Genomic DNA, 22,378 nt, shown 5'->3' with positions numbered 1-22,378 from the left:
TGGGACATCTCCTTTCCACTTTTGCTTTCCAGCTTCCCTGCCAAAGTACAGGACATGTCCCTTCTACTCTTGTTTTCCAGCTTCCATTTATGTGTGAGATCTTTCTTCATTAGATTATATATTGCTTGAGAGAAGGGACTATCTGTCTTTTTATGTATTTGTATCTCTAATATCTAAGATCTGGAAACACTTCCTGACACAAAAGTAACTCTGATTGTAAAGTTGTCTAACTCTTATTCCTTGATCTTCTCCAGAAGAAGGATATGAGAAACTGTAACCAAAATTTTGGCAAAATCTAACTCAAGTATTTCCATAGTTACTACTTAAATAATCCCATCAAGAAAAGGAAATGAGATGGGAACATTCTAGGCACAGGTGACATCTGTGAAAAGGCTTCGAATCTTATTAACTTACAGCAGGCAATACATAAGAAAGTGAGAAGAAATCTTAAAAGAAGATTAGGACAACTCAGAAGTGACAATGAGTGATGACAGATGTTATCGACTGTAAAATAGTCAATGAAATTAACAATTAGTGTCTAGAGTCATCTGGCAAAAGGACAAATGATATAACATTTGAACATGAAAGTAAATTACTAAAAACAGTGCTTAATGTACTTTAAAATTTAAAAAGGCAATAGACAGAGAGGAAGTATTGTGTAATACTTAGATAGCTGGTCTTGGGCTAAGAAGACTTAAGTTTAAGCCCTGCCTATGACCCTGGTCATATCTACCTGTCAGTGCCTCAGGTAGATATCTCTTGAAAACTATAAGTTGCAGAGCAAATATTGACCTGAACCTATGGAATCACAGGTTCAATTAAATGATGATGATGATGATGATAAAATGAGGCCCTGTCCATTCTTAGTGAGCTACTAAACCAGGCAAGTTATAAGAAAAATCTAGTTGAGGAAATAAAAACCTGACCTCAATAATCACATTTGCAAAAGGCAGAAAAGTAAAGGCTTATATGTCTCATTAAAGATGAAGACTTTTTACTTTTAAACCTGTTCTACTCCCTACTTCATGAGCCCTAAGGATCTTTCTTGTGTTTCCCTCATTAAAGGAAGTGCCTTGGATTCCCCATATATAGTCTCCAAAGTTGGCACTGATGACCATCAGAAAACTAACCCCCTCCTAAATGGAAAAGTCATGGAATTCACCATGAAATATGAGTCTTCAGGCTGAAACAAAGCCTCCTTCCCCAATGTGATGGTTGGATAGGAGTTACATGTGATCCTTTGGTGTTTGGAAACAGTTCCAAGGAGCAAGTAATAGAAGCCTTAGTGAATCCAGAGTGAATATGGTTCCATATGTTACATTTCTAATCTGCTCATGATCAGAAAAGGTTAAAGGCTGGATTGTAATTCTACCCTTGCATTAAAAAACAAACAATCACATTACCCTCTCTAAATCAAGAGGTTATCAGTTAGGGCTGTAACCGAGCTCCCTAATCTACCTAACACGAAGACTTTTTCCCTAAGCAATGCCCTACTTGTTTCACTAGTAAACAGACACCTCTTGGTTCTTGCTATTTACAAAAATAATGATTTAAACACCAACACTATTCTCCTCATACCAGCAGAGGGAGCCCTGATCCACTTCCTGAGCTCTGAGATTGTTCGATTAAATCTTTCAAAGATTCCCCTGGAGGGATGTAAGTCTCATCTTGTTCCAGTCCGATGCTATAACGAGGTCTAGCTTCTTGCCTTTTATACCTAAAGATGTAAACAAGAGATATAATTTAGGTACCCGGGACAGTAAAAGGTATAAATGATTGATCGAGTTCACTTTTGCAATTAAATCACTGTCTCCTATAACAGAGTAAGTTAGAATTATTCCAAATGTCTATCTAATCCAATAGGCCTGAACAAGAATTATCTTTTAAAATATCATGATTTTATAATACCAACACAGGATAAATGTGCTGATGCAGCTTTCACTTGAAAACCACAAATAAAGTACAACCATTATCTCCCAAAGAAAATAATTATTAGAAAATTTTTCCTTATATCAAACCTAAATTGGCTTTATTATACCTTCTGCTAATAACTCCCCCTTCTAACTTTTGGGACCAAATAGATAACGAGTCTAGTTTTATTTTCCTCAATAGTTAATCAAGTACTGAAGACAGTTAAATTATCAGTTTTCTCTTTTCCATAAAAAAAAAGCAGAAAACTTTAAAATGATAAGATGGACAAAAGATTTAATTAAGTCAGTAATTAAGTTCTAAAAACACATTTTACCTGCAGTTTAATTTTATCTTATTCAAAATCTTTTATCAATATAATAATAAATGAATGAATTAAATTGTATTTTTTTATTTTTTTTTAAATCAGGGTAAGTAATATTTGTAATGATGTTAGGCTGAAGGCAAATAGGAGGAGCAATAAAATGCCTTGATAAGTTATCAATTACCTTACCTATTAAAATCTAATAAAATTATTTTGATCCCATAAATAATATTTCAATAATCAATAAAATATTTCCAAAAAATTCTTCAAATATAGGGCAGGGAGAGAAAGGGAACAAATCTCATCCTTTCCTTAAAATGAGAAAATCTGAGTTCACTGAATCAGTTACTCTACCTTGAAAGTCAAGCCTATTTACAAAATAGATACACAATTTCAACACCTTTAGCAGTATAAGTACTTACAGCTTCTATTTATCTCACCATTGGGACTGATATTAAAAAATGGCAATAGGTTTTTTAAAGAACAAGTATACTTAAAATAATTTAGATATACCAGGAACAAAGTATGATAATATTTGGATTTTTTTTCCAGGTAACAAATATGTAATTACCTTAATCAAAGATCTATAGGATTCACATTAGGAAGCTACCTCCTATACAAAAGGGTTCTATCTACATGTTGAAAACTTACCTAAAATAACAGAATAGAATTATTAGAATCAGAAGGAAGCTACAGACTGTCACAGATATCAGTATGGCCTTATGATGTATGGATCCATCCACAAATTCTGAAATTAAAAACAAAAATTAATCATAGCATGGAGATGCCTTCAACTCCAAATTCAAAGACTGTCATTCTCTAAAAATTGCTTATTATACTTTTTGGGTAAATTCTGAAAAGTTTGTTCAATGTTTGATTTCAAAAGTAGCACAAAAAAAAATCCTTTGCCCCTGTTCTAAGAGGAATTAATTCCTTCAATTTGGTATCTCTGTCATAGGTGTGAAATGTATCCTAACTGCTAAGTAAATGAGTGATTATAAGCTCTCCATATTCACTATATCTAGCCATCCCCATGCTATGTTCACATCCATTTAATTCTGAGAATGTTGGTGCTTTTGTTTCTAATAAGAACATAATTGAAAAAATTTCAAACTGAAAAGCGAATGTGAGGGAGAGGAGGAAAACCACCTATAATTATCCACAAAACTACCATACTACATAGAGTACTTACAAGCTAGATTTTAAAAAGAGCAGTTAAGGTCCAGAAATTCACAGAAAACAAAATCCAAGAATTGAGATTGATATACACTATCAAAGCCAAAGGTACCACACCAAAAAATACAAAAAGTATGGCCAACAATCATTCATTAACAATCACCAGGTATCTAATATAGTTCATAATATGGCAGATATTGTGCTAAAGAGTTAGTTATAAACATAAAAAGGAAATAGTCCCTGCTTTTGAGAAGATAATATTCTGCTGAAAGAGATATACCCTAATATACATATAAAATATGTATAAAATAAGTACAAAATAATTTTAAGCAGATAGGGTACAACCAATGGAAAAGATCAGAAAAGGTTTTAGGGAGAAGGATATATTTGAATTAAATTTGGAAGAAGACAAAACATTCTAAGACAAAAAGGTGACAATGGACAGCATTCTAGGCATGGGCAGGGAGGGGAAACAATAAAAAGGCAATGATATCATGTCAGGAATGGCAAGAAAGCCAGTCTGATAGAATGAAAGGAGGGATTGCCTTAGTTTGCGAAGTATTTTTAAAAGCAAAATGTGATTTTTTTTCCAACTTCAATCAGCAACAGAAGAGTAGAAACAGAGCTGGATGGCAGAATTCCTTTCCCAAGAAAGGAATTTGGCAAGTTATCAAGAAGACAAGGAGAAAGGGATTTAAGCATACAGCGTGAAAAGGAATAGGTTAACTGTAGGTTAAAGATGGGGATTAAAACAGAGATGATAGTATAAGAGACTACTAAGGAATGGAGTAACTAGAGGTCCCATAAAATAAATAATAGGCTTAAGAGCAAATATAGGAGAAATAAAATTTTAGGAGATTTCAGTTTTTTTTTAATTGAGGTTTTTGAATGTGGAAGTGGAATATGCATGGGAGATAGGTGGTTTCAGGATAATAAATATATGCATACATACACATATACATATGTGTGTGTATGTGTACCTAACATGGGTTGGGAGGAGCAATGAAGAGGGTAAAATAAAATAAGAAAAGAAAAACTAGAAATTTTGACAAGATATAAAAAATTCAATCTCATAAATATTAATGGAACTTACTGGGATAAGAGAAATGATTATACAAAACTGCTGTAGAAAGATATATTTTAAAAGAAATAAGAAAGGAAAAAGTAATTCAAATTTACAAATATTTATTAAGTTCATCACAATGTATCAAGTAAAATAAGTAGAACAGTTGGAACAATTTTGTGTATTCACATGAAAAACCCAGAAGTATAGTAGAGAGCCTAAAGAGCTTGAGATAAGCTTTGAAGAATAGGAAATTGTAGAATCAGAGATGAGGAAGGAGGGTGCATTCCAGGTTTGAAGGAGAGACTATACTAAGGGAAAGAGCTAGGGAGGTGGAATGTTAAGTGAAAAATTCTTAATGCTAATAAAAACTATCATAATAAAAATATGGTATATCTTTTGAAATATTTAGAAATTAATCAATTCATGTTCTAGTCTAATCCCTCTTCCATGGCCCAAGTTAAACTTTTACTGTAAAAATCAGTGAGTAACAAAGTATTTTGCACAATAATTATAAAAGATGCAGAAGTATCTGACAAGGGAAAAAACAAAACAAAATTCCAGACAAGGGATTGTAGATATTTTTTAATGCCTCCTTCAGAATAACTAATTTTATTATGAGATTCTCTGTGATTAGTTCTGTAATGACATTTATTGGGAATTGTGTTTAGTTAGGTGTCAGACTCTCTCTGATGATGTAGCCATTCACTTCAACCCCATTTTCTATGGATTATATTTAAACTTAATATTCTGGGGAAACAAGAAAAGTTCAAAATCAAATGATAAAAAGTTGTCCCTTTCAAAAAATTTAGAGCCTTAAGATATAAAGTTCTTTCAAAATCAAGTGCCAGTCATCACTAATAATATTATATGACTTCCTGATCTCCTCTCAGCATTCATTCATTGTCAAAACACACCTTGCTCTTAAGCAATTCTAATATTATAAAAAACTTAAGTTAAATACAAAATCAGCTTTTTAATCAAAAAAGATTCATAGCTTATTTCATTTTGGCAGCAAAATATAAAGGCAAATATTTAAATTAATCAAGCAACAAGCATTTATTAAGAACCAACTATTTGATAGGCACTATACTAAGGATAGGGAAAACAAAAGTGAAAGAATAGCAGCTGACTCTAGGAGCTTATACTTATAGGGGAAATAATTAGATAGGTACATACAGAAAATAAGGAGGAGAAGGCCACCTTTCTGTTTCACACACACAATGTTCTGTCTCCTAAAGCCATGCTTTTTCTTAACTGCCTGGTATTTTCTACTTTTTTTTTCTCTGTCCATCCTTATATTTCCTGACTTTCTTCAGGATCTAGCTAAAATCCTATCTTCTTCTTCATCTTCAAATTTAAAAAAAAAAAAAAAAAAAAAACATCTTTTTCAATCCTCCCAATACTAATGCTTTTTTTTTCTTTTTTCCTTATTTTAATTTTATTTTATAACATAGTATAATAATTGCACATGGAGTTGTACATCTATTATACACAACTTGCTATTCCTTTAAAATACATAGTGTTATTATATAAATTTCTTTTTTCCCCTTCCCTTCCAAACTAGAGATGGCACCATTACACAAAAATGTGTATGTAAGTGTGTGTGTGTGTGTGTGTGTGTGTGTGTGTGTGTGAAATCATTCTTATATATACTTATTTTTATCAATAATTTTTCTGGGTGTATATGGCATCTTCCTATATGTCCTTTCTAATCAATGTGGGCATTTATCATAATGAAAATGCATTCACTGGAAGTTGTTCTTAAAACAATATTGCTGTAACTGTATATAATATTCTCTTGATTCTGCTCATTTCTCTTTTCATTATTTCATGCAATTCTTTTCATGTTTTTCTAAGATCATTGTGTGGTCATTACTTTTGCATATTACAATCACATTCCATAACTTGTTCAACCTTTTTTTCCCTAAGATTATCTCTAAGTTATTCCATCTATATCTTATTTATGCAGAGTTGTTTGCAAATTGTTTTCCACATTAGGCAGTAAGTTCCTTGAGGGAAGAAAAGGTGGGTTTTGGGTTGTTTGGTTTTCTATCTTTTTTTCCCCTTTCTTTGTATTCTCGGGGACACAAAGTACAGTGTACAATGCAAGGGCACATAGAAGGGATGGAATAAATGCTTATGACTTGAATTGAGGGAAGGCACTTAGCATGTGGGGGAAAACTGGTAGGCCTGAAAGGCTTTATATAGAAAGCAGTGTTTGAATTTAACCTTGTGAGAAATCAAGGACTTGAAGAGTAAAAATATATTTCAAGTAGGAAGAAATGGCAATGTAAAAGAATAGAACTGGGAAATAGAACTGGGAAAATCTTAGGTATGAAATACCCTTTTAGACCAGACTAAAAAGTCTACTGAGGATGTAATGTTAAAAAAAAAAAAAAAAAAAAAAAAAGACTGGAAGGATAAGAAGGGGCTAAGTTGTGAAGAGCTCTAAATGTCAAACACTGGGGTGAATGTTTGATCCTTGATATAGTATGGAATCCCCAAAGTTTTTTAGGGAGGGAAGGTGATGATATGTTCAGTCCTACATTTTAAGAAAATCATTTTCCTTGCTAAAAACACTTATATTTAACCCACTCGTGCTGTGTAAGCCCCTAGATTTGGGGGGGAGGGAATCAGATCATTTTTTCCATTTCATTTATTTTTGCTCAAAAGAAAATGAATTAAACACAATATATGTTTAAAATAGAAATCAATGCTACAATTATTTCATATGGACAAATAATAATTTGGGTTTTACTGCAACAGAATAAATGTCTTCTGGAAATCCCCAAGCTCATTTCCTGTCAATATAAATGGTGACTAGAGAAAATCTCCATTCTTTTGCATTCCTCCAATCACATTTCAAATTTATTAAAGCAATGAGAAAAGATGGCTTCTAGGGGACTCTTCATTTACTGTCATTCATTTTTTTTCTTATAAAAAGTTAAAAAAAAAACAAGTTTATATTGCTTACCCTATTATCTCTAATACTTTCCTTGTCTTTATCATAAATCAGTGATGTCCACCAATACACAAATATCCACCAATTATCTTTGCTTATAACACTATTTATGTTTTAATCTAACATCACCTATTCTTCAAGTGTTAACAATGTAGACATTCAAGATATTGGCAGTAACCTTTGAAAGGAGACACAACTTGATGTCTATACAGAAAATGATAGGACACATCATTCTGAGGTAGCACATTTCTCTTACCTTATCACTCCAACTAAGTGATGAACTGTAATGGAGACGCCCCAATGAGATTCTGTTCACTCTATTAGAGTAGAGTTACTAAGGACAAAATATGTTTTTAGTGCTCCAAAATAGTCATCAATGCAAATCTCATGGAAGCCTGCCAGTTGTATTTTCCAAAACAAGGACATAATCTATGCTTATTACTTTTTTCATTTCTTCAAATATCAATTATACTATATTTTTATTTTACTTTTAAAGAATGTAGAAGTTCTGGAAAGGAAGAGTCAGGATCATTTAATAAAACTCTATCAAAAATAAATGTATTTTGGGAGGTTATCAAACTGTGCATACCCTTTGATCCAGCAGTGTTACTACTGGGCTTATATCCCAAAGAGATCTTAAAGAAGGGAAAGGGACCTGTATGTGCAAGAATGTTTGTGGCAGCCTCTTTGTAGGCTTCTGTGGCCAGAAACTGGAAACTGAGTGGATGCCCATCAATTAGAGAATGGTTGAGTAAATTATGGTATATGAATATTATGGAATATTATTGTTCTGTAAAAAATGACCAACAGGATGATTTCAGAAAGGTCTGGAGAGACTTACATGAACTGATGCTGAGTGAAATGAGCAGGACCAGGAGATCATTATATACTTCAACAACAATACTATATGATGATCAATTCTGATGGACATGGCCATCTTCAGGTATGAAATACCCTTTTAGACCAGACTAAAAAGTCTACTGAGGACGTAATGTTAAAAAAAAAAAAAAAGACTGGAAGGATAAGAAGGGGCTAAGTTGTGAAGAGCTCTAAATGTCAAACACTGGGGTGAATGTTTGATCCTTGATATAGTATGGAATCCCCAAAGTTTTTTAGGGAGGGAAGGTGATGATATGTTCAGTCCTACATTTTAAGAAAATCATTTTCCTTGCTAAAAACACTTATATTTAACCCACTCGTGCTGTGTAAGCCCCTAGATTTGGGGGGGAGGGAATCAGATCATTTTTTCCATTTCATTTATTTTTGCTCAAAAGAAAATGAATTAAACACAATATATGTTTAAAATAGAAATCAATGCTACAATTATTTCATATGGACAAATAATAATTTGGGTTTTACTGCAACAGAATAAATGTCTTCTGGAAATCCCCAAGCTCATTTCCTGTCAATATAAATGGTGACTAGAGAAAATCTCCATTCTTTTGCATTCCTCCAATCACATTTCAAATTTATTAAAGCAATGAGAAAAGATGGCTTCTAGGGGACTCTTCATTTACTGTCATTCATTTTTTTTTCTTATAAAAAGTTAAAAAAAAACAAGTTTATATTGCTTACCCTATTATCTCTAATACTTTCCTTGTCTTTATCATAAATCAGTGATGTCCACCAATACACAAATATCCACCAATTATCTTTGCTTATAACACTATTTATGTTTTAATCTAACATCACCTATTCTTCAAGTGTTAACAATGTAGACATTCAAGATATTGGCAGTAACCTTTGAAAGGAGACACAACTTGATGTCTATACAGAAAATGATAGGACACATCATTCTGAGGTAGCACATTTCTCTTACCTTATCACTCCAACTAAGTGATGAACTGTAATGGAGACGCCCCAATGAGATTCTGTTCACTCTATTAGAGTAGAGTTACTAAGGACAAAATATGTTTTTAGTGCTCCAAAATAGTCATCAATGCAAATCTCATGGAAGCCTGCCAGTTGTATTTTCCAAAACAAGGACATAATCTATGCTTATTACTTTTTTCATTTCTTCAAATATCAATTATACTATATTTTTATTTTACTTTTAAAGAATGTAGAAGTTCTGGAAAGGAAGAGTCAGGATCATTTAATAAAACTCTATCAAAAATAAATGTATTTTGGGAGGTTATCAAACTGTGCATACCCTTTGATCCAGCAGTGTTACTACTGGGCTTATATCCCAAAGAGATCTTAAAGAAGGGAAAGGGACCTGTATGTGCAAGAATGTTTGTGGCAGCCTCTTTGTAGGCTTCTGTGGCCAGAAACTGGAAACTGAGTGGATGCCCATCAATTAGAGAATGGTTGAGTAAATTATGGTATATGAATATTATGGAATATTATTGTTCTGTAAAAAATGACCAACAGGATGATTTCAGAAAGGTCTGGAGAGACTTACATGAACTGATGCTGAGTGAAATGAGCAGGACCAGGAGATCAGAAATGAGCAGGACCAGGAGATCATTATATACTTCAACAACAATACTATATGATGATCAATTCTGATGGACATGGCCCTCTTCAACAATGAGATGAACCAAATCAGTTCCAATAGAGCAGTGAATTGAACCAGCTACACCCAGCAAAAGAACTCTGGGAAATGAGTATGAACCACTACATAGAATTCCCAATCCCTCTATTTTTATCCACCTGCATTTTTGATTTTCTTCACAGGTTAACTGTACACTATTTCAAAGTCCAATTCTTTTTGTACAGCAAAATAACTGTATGGACGCGTATACATATATTGTATTTAACATATACTTCAACATATATCACATGTATTGGTCAACCTGCCATCTGGGGGAAGGGATGGGGGGAGGGAAGGGAAAAATTGTAACAAAAGGTTTTGCAATTGTCAATGCTGAAAAATTACCCATGCATATATCTTATAAACTAAAAGCTATAATAAAAAAAAAGGATTTGGGGGATACTGTTCCCTACCAACAATATAGTCAAAGAATTGAGGTGGTGGTAAGATTCATGTGTTGCATGCATAAGGTGAAGATAAAAGGATACATGTTGCTTCTGCTCTATTAAATTTAACAAGCAATTTTATTATGGTACAGAATAGAAATCCAAGATATCATATACCATTCAAATCTTCAAATAGCCACATACATACATGCATGTGTGAGTCTACACAAATATAATGGAAGGTTTCCATTTGTTGGTGATTACTAATTTTGTAGTAAAAAAGAAACCAATTTAAAAACAAAAGAAATAAAAGATAAAAGTATTCAATTCTTCATATCCCTTTCACATAGATAGTCTATCATAAATTCCTGTATACCAGGTTAGAAAGCTATAAAGAACATAAATATAGAGATTTTTTGGAAAGAAATTTAACTCAGCTCTTAATGGAATAAGTGTTATCTTACAACTTTTAATAACATATTGTATCATATTGCAGTGATCATTAAAACCAGTTGGTACTGGCTAAGAAATAAAGCAGTTGATCAGTGAAACAGGTTAGGTTCACGGGACAAAATAATCAGTGATTATAGCAATCCAGTATTTGACAAACCCAAAGACCCCAGCTTTTGGGATAAGAAATCACTATTTGATAAAAAAAAAAAACTGCTGGGAAATTTAAAACTAGTATGGCAGAAACTAGACATTGACTTATACCTAATATTGATCAAAATAAGGTCAAAACGGATTCATGGCCTAGGCATAAAGAATGAGATTATAAACAAATTAGAAGAACATAGGATAGTTTACCTCTCAGATCTGTGGAGGAGGAAGGAATTTGTGACCAAAGAAGAATTGGAGATCATTATTGATCACAAAATAGATCATTTTGATTATATTACATTAAAAAGTTTTTCTAGAAATATGAAAAGGCGCTCTAAATCAGTACTGATTAGAGAAATGCAAATTAAGACAACCCTAAGATACCACTACACAATTCTCAGATTCACTAAGATGACAGGAAAAGATAATGACAAATGTTGGAGGGGATGTGGGAAAACTACAACACTAATACATTGTTGATGGAACTGTGAACAGATCCAACCATTCTGGAGAGCAATTTGGAACTATGTTCAAAAAGTTGTCAAACTATGCATACCCTTCAATTTAGCAGTGTTTCTACTGGCCTTATATCCCAAAGAGATTTTAAAGGAGGGAAAGGGACTCAATTGTACAAAACTGTTTGTTGCAGCCCTTTTTGTAGTTGGAGAATGGCTGAATAAGTTATAGTATATGAATAATATGGAATATTATTGTTCTGTAAGAAACGACCTGCAGGATGATTTCAGAAAGACCTGGAGAGACTTACATGAACTGATGCTAAGTGAAATGAGCAGAACCAGGAGATTGTTCTACATGGCAACAAGAAGATTATATGATGATCAATTCTGATGGACATGGCTCTCTTCAACAATGAGATGATTTGGACCAGTTCCAATGGTGGTGTGATGAAGAGAGCCATCTATACTCAGAGAGAGGACTGTGGGAACTGAGTGTGGTCCACAGTATAGTATTTTCACTCTTTTTGTTGTTGTTTGCTTGCATTTTATTTTCCTTCTCATTTTCTTCCATTTTAATTTGATTTTTCTTGTGCAGAAAGATAGTTGTATAAATATGTATGATATATTGGATTTAATATATATTCCTACCATATTTAACATATATTGGACAACTTGCAATCTAGGGGAGGTGATGGGAGAAGAAGGGGAAAAATATGAACACAATGTTTTGCAAGGGCTAAAGAATTGTCCACACATATGTTTTGAAAAAATAAAAACCTTTAATAAAGAAAAAAAATGCAAGGGATGAAATCCACAATATTGTTAACAGACACTTCTCTATTCTCCAGATGGAAAATAGATAATTAAATGAATGTGTCTATTTAAAAAAAGGAAATAAAAGCATTCAATTTTTAAAATCTCTTTCACATAATCTGTCTCAAAATCCTGTATACACAATTAGAAAGCTACAAAGATCATAAATGTAGAGTTTTTTTTTTTGAAAAAAAATGTAATTCAGCACTTAATGGAATAATTATCATCTTACAACTTGTAATATCATATTGATCTCTGAAAAGATTGGTAAGAAAACTGGTAGGAAATGGAGGGCAAGAATCTTTTAAATGTTTTTCCTTCAAACTTTTATTTTTCCTTCTAGGCTTCAGCCATCTTGTTTCTTTAAATTGTTGCAAGAATAAATATTTGTTCTTAAATGAATATGTTAAAAGCAAAACATTAAGATTTTGGAGGGTAAATTTTTCTTACAATCCCATCAAATTATATTGTTGTTTTCCCCCAATATTCTAAGAAATAATGATCCTATCTTGGTAAAATAGACATTGTTGAAATCAAAGTCTAGAAGGCTCAGCACACACATACAATTACATTGTTCATCCAGTCTTTTGATTATCCACTCATTACTAATGACACAAGTAGAAGTTTGGGCAAAATCAGAATGGACATTTTTGTCTAGTGAAGGATCAGTTAGGTTTCTAAATACATTATTTAAGGGTTATAGTGAAAGAGTCATATTTGATTTAATGATTGTTATTCATTCTTTTATTTTCCAGAAGTACTGGTAAGCCATATGTCTTGGACTAATTTTCTTCAACCAACCACAAGCCATTTTATTCAATGACCTCTCTTCTCCAAAAATGATTAAAGATTTGTTCAAAACTAGTTTAAATTTATCTCTGATTGATTAATTTAAAGTTTAGCCAGCTGTTCACACCTAATTTGAATCTTTGAGTAACTATGTAACTTAAAGAGATTTGTCGCTTGATAAAAAGTGTTAGAGAATAAAGCATTTTGTAAAGTTAATTGGAATGAAGAGATTTACAACACTCCTCTTGTACTCATGTCCTTTTGACATTGAGATAAGATAAATTTATCTTATCTCTAAACTAAAACTTAATCCAAAAACTTCTCAGATGTTCTTCACAGAAGAGAGCATTCCCTAACCCAGATAGCCCCAATCCCTAATCATGCTTAAAAGTTTTGATCAGATACTTTCCCCCATTAAAAAAAAAATACTATTACTGTTCAGAAATAGAAAATCATTTGGAAAGTAATTTTGCTTCATTACCACCTCTTTAAATTTCACCTCAATTATGGAGATGTTGTGAAGAAAAATGAACACTCAAACTCAGTTATGGTAGAATTATAAACTTGCAGGCATCTTTTTAGAGAATAGTATGCTATTTAAAGTTATAAAAACAAATTACATCAGACTTGACCTGGCTAGCTTTAGTGGGCTCTCACCAATAAGAACAGCATAATATCAAGATGACATTTTCAAAGCTAAGTGACTTTGCTTTTTCTATGCATGCTCTATAAAGGTCCATTTCAGGGGATATAGCACAACAGCAAAGTTAATGGGACAGGATAGGAAAATGGCAGGGGAGAAGCATGATAGAGATCTGGGGCTATTCAAAATGTATTTGTAATAATAATACTATAATGCTTTTATATGTTAAAAGTCTATAAATTTAGATTTTGTATAAAATACCAAATCAGAGATTTAATGTGGTAAAAAAAAAAAAAAAAAAGTAAGGCTCTGCAATAGCTGAATTGGATAGAATTGGAAACAGAGGGACAACAGTTGAAAAGAAAAAGGAAAAGTAGAACTCCATAATGGAGAAGGAAAAGACTGAGAACATACACTGGCCATACCGACAACTTAAAGCAGAATGTTCTTGCTGAAATTACCAGTTGTAACTACCTCCTCAAACATTTAGGGAAGTTTCAAAAAAATATCAGCTTCGCCCCCTGCAATGTCTCCTTTTGGTGCTTGTCTATTGACAGACACTATAACAAACTCTATTTTCTTCTTTATCCAAATATTATTAGTAATATGAATGTGCTAACATGAATTTTCCTTTGAGCAAAAAAGAGGAGAAATGTTAGCTAGACATAAAGAACAATACTAGTGGAGAAGGATTATACAAGACTTCTCTCATTTTCCCCTGATAATACAGTAGAGAATAAAACAAGCTTAGAACATAAATTTAGAGACCCAATTAAACAAAGCCAGCCAAAAGTACTTAAAGGACAAACCTGGAAGAAAGGCAACAAATGAAAGAAATATGGAAGAAATCAGATTTCTTTCCCAAACAAACTCTTTTCACTAGTTATAATTATTAATTAAAATGGTTTTATAGAAGTAGAAAGGGTATACAAAGAAACAAAGATTTGAAAAGCACAAGATTAGAACAAATGTAATCAAAGGAGAGGTATGCTATGGTCAAAACAGTAGTAAGAGCATTAATGGATCAATTCACATGATATCTAGCAAAAGTTAACCCAAATAAATCTTTGAATGTAAGACTACATCCCTTCCACACACAAAAAAAGTTGTTTAGTTATTCAAGTATGTCCTACTCTTCACGATATCATAGACAATAGCACACCAGGTTCTTTTATCCTTCACTTTCTCTGGAAGTCTTTCCAAATTCATGTTTGTTCTTTTCATGATACTGTCTATTTATCTCATCTTTTTCCTTTTGTCTTCAATCATTCCAAACACCAGTTTTTTCCAATGAGTCCTGTCTTCTTTTTACGTGGCCAAATGATTTAAACTTCAGTATTTGACTATTCCAAGAGTAGTTTGAATTAATATTTTTAAGTATAGACTGATTTGATTTCCTTGCTGACCAAGGAATTTTAAGAAGTTTTCCCCAGCACACCAATCCAAAGTCAATTCTGTATTGTTCAGTTTTCTTTATAGTCCATTTTCATAACTGCACATTGTTGCTGGAAAATTCATAGCTCTGACTTTTTTTTTTTTGGCAAAATAACTTCTTTTCTTTTTAGTATGCTGTCCAGATTTGCCATAGCAAATTTCATGTGTTTTAATTTACAAACGATATCTACAGTATTCTTTGACTCCAAGAATGTAAAGTCTGATGCTGCTTCTTCCATTTCTTTTACTTCTATTTACCAGAAAATGGTAAACTTTGTTACCAAGATTTTAGTTTGGGGTTTGGGGTTTTGTTTTGTTGTTTGCTGTTAAGCTTCCCACCAACTTTTACATTTACCTTATTCACTCTCATCAAAAAGCTTCTTTATTTTTTGTCACTTTATACCATCGGAGTGATATCTATATATCTGAAATTGTTGACATTTTTAATGTTGCCCTGAGGGACTCATCTTCTGGTAATTGTAACTTTTATCATTTTAATATTCTCCATGGTGTTTTCCTGATAACAAAATTGAAGTGATTTGTCATTTACTTCTCTAAAAAACTAGCTTTTGATAAAACTCTCTACTATAATCTGTTCCTCTTGGATAACCCCACACAATATATCTCATACTTACAATGAGCTATGTAAACCCCTCTGCCACAAGTGAGTGAAATAGTAGGGGTATAGAAAAAGGAGTATTAGGGAAAAAACGGCTAATGCCAAAGACTGCTTTTTCTATTGAAATTATTTTTTATGGGAATAAGCTATAGATCCTGCACATAGTGGGAACTTAAAGTCCTTGTTAAATTGCATTAATTTTCCTTTCTGATGAAATAATGTTGAAAGTTGTTTATACCAAATAAGAATTGTAACTTATCAGTTAAAGTACAAGTTACTTTTTTGGTAGAATTATAAGAAAAGGTTAGAAGAAACAAATCATTTTTTTATAAGGAGGCTTTCGAAGCTGTGTATTGTCCCTAGTCACTGATTTACTATTTGTCTAGTTAGTTAGAGTTTTCCTAGCCATTTTTTCATGTACCAAAGTATTATCTGATGCAAAATTATTCTTTTGACTATCTTCTTACTATAGCAGGCCCATCAGGAATTAAACCATGAATCTTCTGACAGTATTGATGAATTCAAGATGAAGAATGAGATATACCTTTTTTGACATGGTCAATGTAGGAATTTGTTTTACTTTATAATATGAATTATCTGTCATAAAGGATTTTTTAAACTTTTTTTCTCAATGGAGGTAGAAGTGAAAAGAATATTATTAATCAGAAAAATGAAATTCAATAAAAAAGTTAATTCATATAAATGTTTTAGAGTAAAGTATGGTTTTAGAACTATTCAAATACTGAGTTAGCTGTAGGTGGAATAATATGGAATGATTCTTAAAAATTAAAATTTCTACATGCTGTTAACTTCTGGAATCTTGGTTGAGGAATAGAGAAGTAAACTTGGAAAATGGGCAAAGCCAAAGTGACATTCAAGTAATTTTTTTTTTTATTTAGTCACATACTTGCCTTCATGACAATACTTTTACCACTTCATTTTTCTGTCTCCTATTCATACCAATGTGACAAAGTCTGGATACATTCACATCTACAGGGATTTCTTTTTAATGATTACTGTTTGGGGTACAATTTTGAGCATTCAAGATCTAAATTCTTTCTCCTCTCTTACCTCGATTTTTCAATGGAGGCAGTGTAGGGTGAAGGTCTTTATTGCATTCATTCCGTTCTGTGCAACATTCAATTGACCTCCTTTGGTGAGGAACAGGAGTGTCCTATAACAGAATCAAATATAGATGCAAATATTAATGCTTTCCTCTAAAATTAAAGGACTTTAAATTTCCAACTTCAATAAGTTCTTTTTAGCATTTATTTATTATGTAGACAAATCCATTGGATCTGATGTTATAATAATACTTTTTAAAGTAATGATAACTGTAGTTCCCCTTAGAGATTACCATGAAATGTTCTGCTGTAGTGTTCACATTTTACTTTTTAGAATCTCACTTGAGTATCTAGACTTTTTTTGAATTACCTAACTTAACTAATGAAACCTTCAGGAGAAATTTTGGCAGAGCACATTACTCAAAACATAAACAAGAATAATTAAAAAGTAATAGGCAAAGGTTTTAGTCTACTAACAAAAAATTAGGAATATCGGTTTGTAAAAGCAGACAATAACTGAGCCTGCATAGTATTTCCAATGATTTTGTTTTTATATTATTAGCAAATGAGATTTTTTTGGTTCTTTTGCTTATAATTTGGCTGATTAAATCACAGGTCTAGTTTAAAAAAAATAATCTAAGTAGAATCAAATGTATTCTCTTACCCGACACTGAAAGTCTGAGCCCTCTAATCCTAGACATCCTGAAGTGACCACAGGCATTCCGGAATCATCTTCTTCTATCATAGTGAAACAGTAGCCATCTGTGCTAAAGATCAGAAAGGAAAGAAAATAAATGTGTATGCATGCATGAGGTTACTCTAGTATATGGTGGGGAAGAGATAAGGAAATGTTTCTGCCTTATTTCCCTTCAAAACAGAATTGTACCAAGGAAACATAGTCTCATCTTCTGCTATGCAAGGGGAATAGCTTTAGCTATCACAAGGGCATACAACAATTACTCATCTCACCTCTCCTTGTTCCCCCGCTTCCCAACCCATGGCCACATATGCCAATGAATCTAGCTGATCCCAGAACATGAAATATAATTATAATTATATAATTATAACATTAATAATTAATAATAATAATATATAATTATATATTATGCCCATTATATTTATAATTATATAATTAGAAGGAAAAGCAAGGCTTAGGAGGTCATCTTGCCATCCCTCTGTGAACCCCCTTACTTCTATCTCTTGCCTGGGAATTTGCTAATCAATATAATATTGCTACTGCAAAAGTACAACAGCCTTACGCCTGCATTCACTAATATCCGTGATTCCCCCCTCCAGTACTCCTCTCTCTGACCAGTTTCCCATATGTGCTATCTTTTGTTATTAGAGTGTTAATTCTTTGAGGTCAGGGCCACAATTTTACTTTTATCCCCGTGTTTAGCTCAGAGTAAATAAACCCGTAGAGTACAATTATGTTGTAAGAGTGTCCTCACTTTTTAAAAGGAGGTACCATTATATAAAAATTATATTAAATACCTTTATCCATCACCAGTGTTTCTAAATAGCTCTGGCAGTTGACAAGGAAATAATTCAATCTGTTATAATAGCAGCCAGTGCTTCGAAAGCAAAAAGTTGGTCCTCATCACAGGCATTTTTCAGTCATTTCTGACTCTTCAGAACCTTTTTGGGGTTTTCTTGGCAAAGATACTGGAATGCTTTGTCATCTCCTTCTATAGATCATTTTACATATGAATAAACTAAGCAAACAGGGTTATATGACTTGCCTAGGCTCACATACCTAGGAAGTATCTGAGGACATATTTGAGCTCAGGTAGAGGAGGCTTCCTGATTCCAGATCTGGTGTTCTACCCACTGCCCAACCAAGGCATTCTCACCAGAGAATAGGTGATTAGAATAGAGGAGAGACAATGATGGGCAAATGACAACATAAGTCCAGTGTCCTCCTGGGACTAAAAGGAAAAAGAAAGACTACTGTTTGGGTTTACTTATAAGCATACTGAATTTCTTGTTTTTTGGAAGTAGAGAAAACAACAATACAAAACATGGGATTTTACAACAAAGCAGCAGCACTGTTATGTTTTGTAAACTATAATGTTCCATCCATCGATCTTTGCATATACATATTGCCCAAAGATGGGCATGACAGTAGAGACTTGAAAGTTTAGTGCTATATAAAGGAAATTCTGAAATGTTATTAGCTATGATTTGTCCTTTTGATACCATTGATAGCGACATTCTGTTGTTCATTAGTCCTTGAGTTACCATCAACAGTCTTTATAATTGTTTACTTGGCTTGCAAACCTAAAGTGATCTATAATACCTGAGATAAATTGAGTACTAAAGTACTAAAACAGCAGAGTTCAAACATCCTAACAGATGGCTCAGTGGTGGCAGTGATAAATGTCTTTGTAAAATCAAGGTCAAATTCATGAATATTGTTAGGGAGAACAATTTCTCTTCCTTATAGCCTATACTATAAATTCTTTGGGGGTATTTTATGCTGATTCAATCCATAAATAGGAAAGCTATAAAAATTAAAGAATGCAAGAAAAAAAATGAATACTATTAAGCTGCAACACAGAATAGTACAGATTAATGCTACTTTCTGGATTTCCCAATTCTTGTCAACATATAAAATATTTTTAACTGGGGTAGGGGCAACTAAGAGAGGGGACACATTCTTTCACAAATATATAAATATCCTACAATGGAAATTTCCCTCACAATTCATACTGGCAACTCCTCTACAATTTATTGTTATAAAGATTTGCTTGGGGCATTGACCTGTTAAGTGCCTTACTTTAACTAGCTAATATAGTTAAAGGAAGACTAAAACTCGGGTCCTCCAGGTTGTCATTTATCCACTTTGCCATGATGGCTCTCAAAATTTGCATGTGATAAATGAAGTCCTTCCCTGAAAGCCACAGCATAATTTTGAGTCAAGGTTAATGAATATGGGAAATAATCAGCTTGATTCTTTGACTTTGAGTTTATCTGAGAGTGAGCAAATATAACTTAATATTTGATTTTAGAATATATGTGGATGTGGGTAAATATATATTTCTTCTGAGAACTTCAGTACTTTGTAAACAATAATTAAGCTTTGAAAAGAATTATAAAAAGATCATATCAAAGACTTATAAAATTATATTGTTCTAGAAGGTATCTAAGATAAAAATAAAGATAGGACTAAACCTGCAATTTCACAGATATAAGGAACTTTTACTACTAATGTGAATCAACACCTTCTCTGTAACTAAATTTCTTGCCTAGAATCACAGAGACTGTATGTGTCAAAAGTGAGATTTAATGACAGGTATTCTTGGTTTCAAAAATGGTCCACTATCCACTATGGCACAGTGATTTTCTCAAGAAAGTATAGAGTTAGCAAAACAAACTAAATTATTCTTACTTTTCCCTTTATACACTAAAAACAGTACTAAGAACTGAATTTGCTGATACCAGGAGTTTTAACTTTATTTGAAAGATGGAATGGATATACAGAGCCCATAATGATTGTTCAATAAATATTTGTTAAATAGAAGGCATTTTTTTTAGTTCATTCTAGTACGAGTTTTAGTCTTTCACGATTTTCTTTTTATGGTTTAAAAAATCCTTTCTGTCTTTCTATCAGAAATTGATATGACTGAAAAAAGTCCTGTGCTCTTTTTCACCATATATAACAATGAGGAAACAGAAAATTATCTCCACAGAAGAAACTTGCTCCAAAGGAAAGAAACAGTTTTTGAGACTTTGGCACTAACCATGAAACCCAATTATAAGTGTATGATACAACAATTTTTTGAAATTCTATTCAATTGACTTAAAATTCAAGACTAAAACTACTTATTTACTGTGAACCTCTGATTTTTAAAATAGCATGACAAAAATAGTACACTGCAGCAAATGCAGTACAAATGTCTATTCACAATAAAACATCCAGTTATGCTATGGTACAAGCAAACTGTTGAACTAGCATTTAAGACAGAAACTGCAAGTAGAGACTTTATTTTTGGAAAGATGCTACTACAGTTAAAAACTACAAGAGTGAAAATGGTGATTTGAACCAAGACCTTTAATAAATGTCAGAAATAGAAAGCCAGGATTCCAAACTTCTGCAGCTGTTCAAGCAGATGTCTTTGTTGGCAAAAGGCCAGTTCTTATGAAAATGCTATACCTATTCTACTGGTTCACAATAATTAAAGATTATTAGTTGTACTACCTTTCAAGGAAATAAAATAATACCAGCATCTGACTAGATGTATTCTATTTTGTTTTAAAATGTATTTTATTTAATTACACCAAAGGTGACCTATACCCACTTCCCATTCTAACCTAGATTATTTAATATAATTGTATCACAGAAAATTCATTCTAAATAAAAGCTTCCACAAATGAAACACACACATACAAATATTTGTGTGTATGTGCATGTAGCAGTGTGCATGAATGTATACATCATCTATGTTAACAATAAATTCCAAAATCTAACAGGATACCCTTCTTATAACTACAATAATGAAATAATTAAAAATGGAACATTGTGAAAAACACATGCAAAATTCCATACTACAAAGAACTGAGTGCCAGTACAACAAATCAGCTGAACTGTTATAATTTCATCATGCAATGTAGGACGTGATAACAAATGAGAACAGTGTATGTGTCTTTAAAGAATCTGAGATCTTGTGTCATGAACACCTGTTTGGAAACTCACAACAACACATTCAACAGAAGGATTAAAATTTCAGCAGGTTCAGGGTTAACATAACCTTTGCAAAGACTCTTATAAAATCCTTTCAACTTTGCCACCTGTGACTTCTCAAGCAATTCAGTCCTAATTATTATTGATTTCATGTATAAATTTTGTGTGTGAATCACCTAAAATTGTAAGCTTCCATTTATACGTTTAAAACTCAAAAATCAATTAAATTCAATAATTTTTTACCAGCCCCTAAATGGACAAATGAGTAAGAATTCAGATCTCTCAAATGGAGACTTAAAGAAAAAATTTTCAGGTCTCAGTTTGTGGTTAACTACCCAAATATTAAAAAAGCTATAATTTTATATGAAACTTATTTCCTAAATCCTACAGATAAAAGTATTATTTTTACTTTCCCCCAAATCCAAATAATTCTAACTTGTAAATGATATAAAATGAAAACTATCCAAATATTTTATTAATTATGAATTTAAGAAATTTGTAAGAAGGACAGTGTGGTAATTCTTGATCTTTCCCCACTGACAGCTTTTCAAAGTTCTCCCTTCATTAATTTTCTCCTCTGATGTCTTATCTTAGAAGGACAGGGACCTTGAAGTTGTAAATGTATTTAAACTTTGGCAGCTCCCATCAACTTGGCAATATAGGTCTGTGGCAATCTGTACATTGTCCATCCAAAACCAGTCTAAATTGAAAAAACCTCAAATACAGTTTGGTTAAAAATGATTAATTTTTCAGCTACTGAAATTTCAAAGGCTAAAATTCAAAGGATCATCATTACTGGGCTATGGATCTAAAACTATGAAATCACAGACAGTCAAAGTATTGAAGCCTTAATCCTGGAAATTTTTCAATATTTCAAGATGTATCTGGACTAATTATTCACACCAATGGCTTTTT

The 22,378-nt window shown here is 32.4% G+C and overlaps 1 protein-coding gene across 1 annotated transcript in view; it reads right to left on the bottom strand.

Annotated features, from left to right (window-relative positions):
- BMPR1B (bone morphogenetic protein receptor type 1B) overlaps positions 1 to 22,378 on the bottom strand; it is a 211,343-nt gene that overhangs the window by 32,266 nt on the left and 156,699 nt on the right. Inside the window, exons 4-7 of the mRNA XM_051967073.1 lie at positions 17,444 to 17,546; positions 16,787 to 16,889; positions 2,885 to 2,981; positions 1,579 to 1,717 (exon numbers count right to left, since the gene is read on the bottom strand). Of these exons, the coding sequence (XP_051823033.1) occupies positions 1,579 to 1,717; positions 2,885 to 2,981; positions 16,787 to 16,889; positions 17,444 to 17,546 (442 nt within the window). The remainder of the gene's footprint in view (positions 1 to 1,578; positions 1,718 to 2,884; positions 2,982 to 16,786; positions 16,890 to 17,443; positions 17,547 to 22,378) is intronic.

Source organism: Antechinus flavipes, chromosome 6 (genome assembly GCF_016432865.1).
Source record: "Antechinus flavipes isolate AdamAnt ecotype Samford, QLD, Australia chromosome 6, AdamAnt_v2, whole genome shotgun sequence".
Classification (NCBI taxonomy): Eukaryota; Metazoa; Chordata; class Mammalia; order Dasyuromorphia; family Dasyuridae; genus Antechinus; species Antechinus flavipes.
The sequence above is the reverse complement of the archived record's forward strand: the minus strand, read 5'-3'. Positions and strand labels throughout refer to the sequence as shown.